Source organism: Acyrthosiphon pisum, chromosome A1 (genome assembly GCF_005508785.2).
Source record: "Acyrthosiphon pisum isolate AL4f chromosome A1, pea_aphid_22Mar2018_4r6ur, whole genome shotgun sequence".
Classification (NCBI taxonomy): domain Eukaryota; kingdom Metazoa; phylum Arthropoda; class Insecta; order Hemiptera; family Aphididae; genus Acyrthosiphon; species Acyrthosiphon pisum.
In genome coordinates, this window is record NC_042494.1 from 70,722,902 (window position 1) to 70,732,019 (window position 9,118).

General features: G+C 27.9%; 2 protein-coding genes across 9 annotated transcripts; one reads left to right on the forward strand and one right to left on the reverse strand.

The window, feature by feature from the left end:
* Positions 1–619: 619 nt before the first annotated feature.
* On the reverse strand, positions 620–4,076 carry LOC100163796 (calcium release-activated calcium channel protein 1). 5 transcript variants are annotated; one of them, XM_003242893.4, is made up of 4 exons: positions 3,608–3,822; positions 3,283–3,454; positions 2,483–2,632; positions 620–2,419 (listed from the first exon to the last, which is right to left on the reverse strand). In XM_003242893.4, exons 2-4 carry the CDS (start codon positions 3,394–3,396, stop codon positions 1,895–1,897), a joined length of 789 nt encoding a protein of 262 aa, XP_003242941.1. In that variant the 5' UTR covers positions 3,397–3,454; positions 3,608–3,822; the 3' UTR covers positions 620–1,894. The 5 variants fall into 5 exon arrangements, with proteins under 5 accessions (XP_003242941.1, XP_016658023.1, XP_016658022.1 ...); XM_016802533.2 differs by lacking the exon at positions 3,608–3,822 and adding an exon at positions 3,829–4,076 and having other exon boundaries at positions 621–2,419; XM_016802534.2 differs by lacking the exons at positions 3,283–3,454; positions 3,608–3,822 and adding an exon at positions 3,120–3,275.
* Positions 4,077–4,166: 90 nt separating this feature from the next.
* On the forward strand, positions 4,167–7,724 carry LOC100159238 (thioredoxin domain-containing protein 17-like). Of its 4 annotated transcripts, XM_029486008.1 has the most exons (5): positions 4,191–4,233; positions 5,913–5,969; positions 6,179–6,368; positions 6,482–6,572; positions 7,455–7,724. In XM_029486008.1, exons 3-5 carry the CDS (start codon positions 6,224–6,226, stop codon positions 7,618–7,620), a joined length of 402 nt encoding a protein of 133 aa, XP_029341868.1. In that variant the 5' UTR covers positions 4,191–4,233; positions 5,913–5,969; positions 6,179–6,223; the 3' UTR covers positions 7,621–7,724.
* The last annotated feature ends 1,394 nt before the right edge of the window (positions 7,725–9,118 follow it).

A 9,118-nucleotide genomic window follows, 5' to 3' on the forward strand; every position in this document is an offset into this window, starting at 1 on the left:
AATAAAAGCGAATGTGATTAAAATAATTGTTTGTAGGTTCTTGAGAAATAATAAATAAGAATACCACATACGGGCCAATCTATCTTCTATTTAACAACATTTATTGTCTTAGTAAATTTTTGTGTGGTTGAAACTTGAAGCATAACTTATTAATTATTTCATATATATATTTTACTAAATTACATTTAAAGAAACAAAGTAATTATTTTATTGTTTTTATCAGTGTAGGGTGATTTTTAATTTTTCTAACGACAATCTAAATTTTTATTTTAAATGAATAATAACTTTCTAAATTAAAGATGTAGAATATATAGCTACTAAATATCTACTAGTTATGTATAATTTCTTCATGAATAAACATTTTAAAACATAAAATTAGTTGAGTAGAGTACTAGTCATTAGTCAGTATAGATCATACATTTTGCAGGATACCACTTACTATTTTTTCCGTTCATCTTATATCTGATGTCTATACATCATAACAATTACTTTTTTGGAAAAGCATTTAGCTTCTAAAAATAGTTGTCAACAAAACACCATTGTGATAAATTAAATTAATAATTTAAACTATATAAAGTAAACGATATAATTATGTAATAAATAATTAATAGAATAGCCAGTTAAATTGATCACTCTGTATTTAAACGCACTAAACAATTGTTTATTATAAAAAAATGGAAAGAAAACTATTTCATAAAGTGTTATTAATATTGCATCATAATATCATGTATCGATTAACTGATTAAGGTTGTACTCTTCACAGCAAAAACAGCAATTTAAATATTTTAACATTTATTATTGCTTACCGTCTGTATACAAAAATACATCACAATCTTGAAAAGTGTACAGAATTCTAATAAGTACATATACATTACATACATTAAGCATTAACATTAATGTCGTTAGAGACAAGTATAAAATTGTTATGGATAATTTTAACAAATGGAATGAGTTGAAATCATTGTTTTACTTATTAATATATATATATATATATTATGCATATATAATTTAACACAGAACTATCTAAAAAAATAGTATTATTATAAATGTCCACATGAAAAAAAAAACAATGTATAGGTAAAAAAAAAACAAAAAAAAAAAAATAATAATAATAATAATATAAAACAATTATTATAAGTTTAATTAAAAAAATGCTATACATTTTTTTTTGAGTAGAAGACGAAAAATATGTGACAGGCAAATATTCATCGATACCAATTACATAAAAATATATGGTAAAAATACAAACTAAAAATAGGCTAATTTATGTTATAATACAAAATATTAAACCAAACTGAAGAGTTCTTAAAACTGTAATAAACTGCATCAAAATAAAATAGTTAAAATACCTAAAGGATTCACTTTTTTAACTTAGTATAATTATAACATTCTTTATTTTGATGTAGCATATTTGATCAAAGGCCAAATAAATGACAGTGTAAATAGTAACATATGGAAAAAATAATAACAAAGTTACTAGATAATGCTTAATTTGCAGATTGGCAAAGTAATATAGATTATATTACACTGTTAAAGTTAAAATATATACAATTTAACATAGGTAAAAGTTTATTAATGTAAAACTTAAAACTTTATAATTAGTCTAGGAAATGTTGAGCTCCATAAAGAAAAATAATATAAAATATAATATATACTATGTGTAGCTTGTATTCATTAAATCTTTATAATAACAAGATTAATTTATAGGAAAAGTTAGATTTATGGCAAATGGTAAAAAAAAATTGTATAGGCAACAGTCAAGATAATAAGTCAAACACAGTAACAAATCATGTGAACATTTTTCAAAGTTTTGTTTAATAAAGCACCATTAAAGTTATATTTATTATAAGAACTGAAGGGTTATTTGGGACATTTGCCTCACTTGAAGGTACTGTCAAACAATTTGTGTGCCTGACGTATTCAGTAACAATCCATTTGTGCGTTCTAAGTCACCAGCTTCAATCTGTTCTTTCAGAAGCTCTAATTGTCTAATACCACTCACAGTCACTTCATACTTATGGGCTACCATAGATTGATAGAAGTGTATTGCAAATGCTAAAAATATCACTAGGACAGGGATCAACATAATAACAGCAGACCATGCTGCATATTTAGATATATCATAAAATTTAACCCAACATAATATAGCAATTTCAGCTAGGAACAATAAAAGACCAAGAAGTGTTGAAAACGCCCACGCAGTTTCTATATACCAATGTAGACGTTCATGTGGAGCTTCATGTACGAGACTTACCGAATGGAGATTACATACGGCATCAATGTTTGGTAAAATACATGTACTTATCATTAGAGCCAACATGTGAACAGCAACTAAAAGGGTGGTACATATAGCAAATGCTATAAGCATTCCTTCTGGTACCGTAGAGTCTTCGCTAATTTGCATCTCAACCATTGCCACCTATAGAATGGTATTTGATTATAATTAAAAGATTATTTTATAAGACAAAATATTTTGACATACCATAGCAAAACCTGATAAAAGCGCAGATGTTTTGCTTGAAGCCTTGAGTTTAGCTCTACTTAATTGAAGTTTACGCCAAGAAAGAAAAGCAGGAGAGTTGAGAGGGACACCGGCTTCTGTAACGTCGCACTGCGACATGTTATTGCCCTTCTATAAAATAATATACATCAAGTTAGATTATGATTTTCTTAATGATAATAAGTTAATTGATATTTAAAAACCAACACCGTAGGTATGTATTATATTCAGTAATAATGAACTACTAATGCATTACAATATCCAAAAACGATTTAAAACTAGTTTATTAGTCACTTAGTCTAATTTAGATCTTTAATATTTGATCAAGAAAATTTTTTTCAACAAAAACAGGTTTGTGAAGACCACCTGAAATTGGTTTTGTAGTTGTTTATGGTTAAAAATTAGTTTAAAAAAATTCGCAGACCATGGTTATATAGGTATTTGGTATAAGTAAACCACACCTTAAATATTGTTTTTACATTTGCATGTTGTTAACAAAATATATAAATATTTATTTTATAGGGAGGTATGTAAAATGAAGTTAAAAAAAAAAAAATGCCAACTATTGATAAATAGTTTTTTGTGGCCAATGACTTATTATTATATATCATAAACCAACTGAATTCAATCCATTCATGCATGAAGAAAATTAGGCTGCATCATATCCAGTTTCGAAGCACATCAAGGACTGTAGACATCATTACCAACATATTATGTTAGATTAAAATGTTAACGTCAGCGACAATTTTACATTTCAAATTGTTGGTAGTATATTAACGAACCTTTTGATGGTTGTTAAAGTTATTATAACAATGCCAATTAAAGTCTTGGTCCACCAAGTTATCTTTGGTGCCGTACAATGTGTGGTGACCGGAACTGATCGAGAATGATGACATCAAGAACTGAGCTAAGTGCAGCGTACCCAAATATGTATATAATATATATATATATTATCTACATATAATATTATATTAATTAATAAATTACGGTAGTCTAATGTAAACAATAATAAAAAGTAAAAAGTAAAATTTAAAAATACTGATGCAACATGAATTAATGCAGACTGGACTGACGAGTAGGAGGATTAAACCTTTAAAATTCACCTACGTGTGTGTATTCACTGGTGATTCGTCAAAATATCAGCGATTAATGTTATAATCATACTCTGGTATTAAAACATTGTCGCGCGAAGAGGTCTGTCGGGACTCGGGTAATGTGGAACCAATTATCGAGTGTGATTAAAAAATTATTGCATTTATGTGTAACGATTTCCAATTAAAAAAATATATAAAATCAAACAATATAAACAATGAATTTTTATTACTCACAAGTCAGTAAAGGACATATGTAGAGATCTGTAAAAAATAGAACTGGTGCACCGCTGGACGTAGAGCTTATCACACGCACACTCACGAACAAACGGCCACTATAATACGACTGTATGGGAGGCGAGGGCCGAGGAGAGAAAATTTCGTAGTCGTCTCTCTGTGTTGTGCGAACATTTTTTGATAACCCCAGTCGGCAGTCACAAACGAACGGGGGAAACGCCATAGATTTAGATAGTATCAATAGTAGCCCAAGCGTGTTCAAGGTCAGCTATAAGCAGCACAAATGCTTCCCCACCCATTCGTCGGCCATCGCCGTTATCACCACGGGATTCGGTAGATAATAACCAATACTACGACCAGTACGACAGCAACAACAACAAGTAATAAGCAATATTGATATTGGACATACTAGTGATGTTAAACTGTGATAAATATTTATCACACTGTGAATTTGCTACTGTGATAATATAAATCACAGTGAAAATAGCAGTGATTGCTACTTTAACTGCTACTTTTTACTTTCACATATCAATAGGCGATTGAAAGTGATTAGATGTAACTGGTACGCAGCGTATCATTATATGTTATTTTACAACCCCTGATAATAATGTTCTATATTGTAATAACCATAAATAATAAAAAAAATGCTATAGTAAATAGTATGACGATGACCTTGACCTATTGCACAGCGCACAATGCACATTCACACTATCACAATATCACTACATACTGGTTTTATCAGCGGTAATCAACAATTGACCACATTATAAAATTGTTAAATCACGGTTTAAATTAATCTATGTATAATATGATAATTTACCAACATTTCCCGCATAAATTTAAATAATATTATAATTATAAATTATTTATTGCAAATAATCATAGGTCCCAAATATTATAGATTGACTGCATAGTATGAAATTTTTTTTTTTGTACTATTTGAATTAGAGATTAATATAAAAATCCGGAATTCCAACTATTTTTGTAACACTTGAAACACTTCATATGCACAGTACAGTTTACAGTGTAAGCAAGTTTGATTTTCTTGGATGTTGAACAATTTCATATTTTCTTCAATTTGTTTGTTGGTTCAAATTATTAATTAATATTTATTTTCTCATTAATTTTATTGCTTAACATTTATTATTTTAATATGAGCCAAACAACTGAAAAAAAGCGTTTTAGTATTGTCTGGCAGTACATGACAGCGGTAGATAGTATAATAGCTGTATGTGACACTTGTCAAAAAAAATTGTCATACAAAACTTCATTAACAAATTTAAAAAAACATTTAAAGGCTGTTCATGGGATCAATATTACAGAAAAAGTATGTATCTATTTAAAATAAAAAATTATATTATAAAAAAAAGATGAATTCCAAGTGTCATTTGATTTAGTAGGCTACTAGGCTGACCTTATGTTTTTATGAATAACAATTAATTTTATTTAATGGAATAGGTTGATAGAGAAAGCACTCCTGATGTTGATAATGTGGTTAGTTCATCAGGTTTGACTGCAAGCACCACTTTACTACATTATACTTACCAATTTGAGTATTGCAATTTTATTATAACTATTTTGCTGTTTGTTGTGTGTTATGACGTGTATTGTGTATAAATATTATATTATAGTTATTATTTATTTATTATTATTATGACAATTAATGTGAACACTACTATATTATTATTATATTATTATATTATACCTAGTTATTATTTATTTATTATTATTGTGAACACAACTATATTATAATTATACTTACCAATTTGAGTATTGACATTTTATTATAACTATTTTTATGTATCTATAGAATAAATTGTTCCGTATATCTTAAACCGTGCATATAAATTACTTAACAGAGTTTACAGTTAACACTGTTAACAGTGATTTTAAACTGTGAAAAATATTTATCACACTGTGAATTTGCTAGATGATAACTGAATAACTGATAACGAGTAACGATAATGTGAATTGTGATCAGTGATCACTGTTATTTTATGTACAAGTAGCAGGCACTGTTACTGCTACTCATTCAGTCACAGTGAAAAGTAGCAGTGACTGCTACTTTTTAACATCACTAGGACATACCATATTACCATATTTTATGTTGTATATTTCAGTCTTCAATACTTTTATTAGTTGTAAGTTGTAACAAGTACTAACGACCACGAACCACCTGCCGGAAACTTCAAACGTCGACGATTGCGAAAATATCCATAATTCATACTTGATGCTAGCTCTAATAATAATATTACCTATAAGTTATAGTAATATTATTGTCGAATGATGACTCACTTGTGTTTACTCACTTAAAGTTGTAACGTATACTTCTACTATTACTCTTCTGTAGGTTTTGTGTGTGTAATATTACATAATTCTATTTGAAATACTGAACATGGTCCACTCGCACCGTACAAAAAACTATGATGAGTTTATGGCGCTCATGAAAACATTGGAGGAATCAAAACAGAAGACTTTTGTCGTTTTCACGGGTACGCCCAATGAGAGTGGTGAGAGTTGGTGTTCAGACTGTGTTATAGGTATGTGATCGATAATTATTCCTTGATACACTCATTTTTGGTCATAACAGTAAAGTAACAAGTCTTAATGATGTTTTTTGTTCTTTTTTTCAACAATCATTTAATTGTTATAGCCGATCCAGTCATCAAGAAACAAATAGAACACAATGAGGAACATCTAAAAGACACAAATATTGTATATGCTCAAGTTGGCACAAGAGAAGAGTGAGTTTTATGCTTTTAAAACACTTTTTTATAGTGTATTTTTGCTCAGAATTAGGTATATATTTTATAACATAACAAACCTGCAAATATTTTTTATGTCCAAGTATTGATTAAATATTATACTATATTAATGTATACTTAATGAATGGTAATGGTACTCATAGGTACTAGAAAAGATAATAAAACATTTTAACTATTTTTTGTTATGGAATATCAAAGTAGGTATTGTTAGAATATTTAGGTTATCTTTATACTTAGATTTTAGTATATTATGTATTTTAAATTAATAATTAAATAGTGACAAATAACTGATTCCATTAATGTAAAAAATAAGTGGGTACCGTTTTGCTCAGTAGCGTATTAAGGTTTGTGTAATTTGGGTGAGGTAAGATTTTATCCAGTTACTCCGCTTTTAAAGTTAGAGGCCTTAAGTTAGGACTCCGAAAACCTTTGCATATTATATACAGTCAATTGGGGAGGGGGGAGGGGTATCATGAAAATAATAAGTTCAAACACTTAAAAAATATATGTTCCTTTAGGTAAGTAAACTTTTTTTTTGTTATAGGTAGAAAAACTTATGTGAAATCTTTTATTAAAATTTTTAATTTTAGCTATAAAAGAACATTTTTATGAATTTCTAACTTAAAAATTATTTACAAAATTTTAAAATGTTATGGCTTTAACTAGTTCAAAAAGAGTCAAAATATTTTGAAAATGTTTGAAATTATGTAAAATGCTAATATAAAAATGTAGTTGAAAATGTCAGGGTTTGGTTAGGTTAGGTTAGTATGGCTATTAATATTTGAACATAAATAAAATATTTTTTTTTTTTTTACAACTGAGATTTAAATGTCAATAGTTATTTGTAATATGTTCTTACAGGTGGAAGAATAACAATGACAATCCATTTAAATTGGACAAAAAAATACGATTGCAGTTCTTACCTACACTGCTTAGATGGGGTACATTGCATAAACTCCAAGTAGAAGAATGTTTGAAACCCGATTTACTTAACATGATCTTCGAAGACACAGAAGATGATTCTTAAGATACGCACAACTTATTAAAAAATATTGTTAACAATGATATAAATGTAATTATTTATTATTATTTTTTATTGATCATAGCGCCAATATAACATCGACAATTATAGCCATTTGCATTTTGTCGGGGGGGGGGGGGGTCCGGTTGTTTGAGGAATGCATGTTTGTGAGCCTAGGATTCGTCAGTTGAAACCCGGGTAGTCTCTCATTAGGGAACTAGCAGTGCCGGCCGATGCCTAGAATGTTTAATTGTCCTACCTACTTTTCTTCTGTCAATACCCATCCATGATCCGCCATTTTTCTAAAAATGAAATCTTCCCTGAATGTTTAAATTAGCATTTCCTATACGGCTATACACCACCTAAATATTTTGACTTTAGTTTTAGCTGTTTGTGGGTATTTTCAGTTTTTTTTTCTAGAAATGTCAATGAAATTTTAGTTGTTGGGTCAAAAAGTATGAACATTTAATACAAGGCTCATGATATATTGTTACAAATAGCAGTTGACAATTATAAAAATAGATAGGTACAATTTTTGAAATTGAAAATTGACAAAATGATTTTTCAACTTTATAGCTGAAGTTTGAAAATTGAAAACAAAGTTCTATGTAAGTATGTTATTCTGTAACCAAAAAATATCAAATAAAATTTTTTTTATATCTAGTTAATAGTTATATTGTTCAAATTGGACGAAATTAGATATTTAAACGAAGAAGAACGATTTTAGTTGCATGTAAGTATGTAACATAGGGTCCAAGTGTTGCTCAGGCAACACCTTAAATACGTGTGCGTGGGTAGGTATTGATAGAAGAAAAATAGGAAATTCTATAGGTCGGTATAACAGTATTATGAGGAGTAGGTCACCTAAAATTATTTGAGCAACACCATTTTTTTTTATGATACACGCCACTGTTTGTGTTATACCTATTTTAAAAATATTATTCGTGGGTAATTGGAACATCTAAAATATATTATTATATACAAATATGATAATAAACAAATAATCAAAGATGGGCAAGTTAATGAAAATAATTAACTTAAGTTAAGTTAAGAAGACACAAGATCCATAAGTTAAAAGTTAATATAGACTAAAATATTAACTTAACTCAGTTTAAAAAAAGTTAATTAATTTTTTTTTAATTAATATATAAATCACATAAAAAGTAAATGTGTCTTTCTAGTTTCTAATTTATAAATTATAAAAAACAATTTTATTGAACTTTTATCATAATGTACACTGTATACCCTTTTACTTTACTATTATTTACTAATTTAAACTATACTCATCTCAAATTAATAATTTAACAAATATATTTTTTATCGTATAGCAATTGAATGTCATAATACGTGAACTGTGAAGATGAGTACATGACCTTCATGTATATTATAAGTTGTATAACATAAAAACCTAACACTTGTCAATTTGTAATTTAAAATTATTAATTTTATAAAAAACTTTTATAATTGCAACTCTCATAATACCTATATAATTTACAACTTAATA

Excerpts from the sequence above, each read along its gene's own strand:
- LOC100163796 (XM_003242893.4), bottom strand. The coding sequence starts at position 3,396 with ATGTCATCATTCTCGATCAGTTCCGGTCACCACACATTGTACGGCACC. Across the intron at positions 2,633-3,282 it reads ACTTTAACAACCATCAAAAG|AAGGGCAATAACATGTCGCA; the intron begins GTTCGTTAATAT and ends ATTATTTTATAG. Across the intron at positions 2,420-2,482 it reads TTTTATCAGGTTTTGCTATG|GTGGCAATGGTTGAGATGCA; the intron begins GTATGTCAAAAT and ends ACCATTCTATAG.
- LOC100159238 (XM_029486008.1), top strand. The coding sequence starts at position 6,224 with ATGGTCCACTCGCACCGTACAAAAAACTATGATGAGTTTATGGCGCTC. Across the intron at positions 6,369-6,481 it reads GTGTTCAGACTGTGTTATAG|CCGATCCAGTCATCAAGAAA; the intron begins GTATGTGATCGA and ends TAATTGTTATAG. Across the intron at positions 6,573-7,454 it reads CAAGTTGGCACAAGAGAAGA|GTGGAAGAATAACAATGACA; the intron begins GTGAGTTTTATG and ends ATGTTCTTACAG.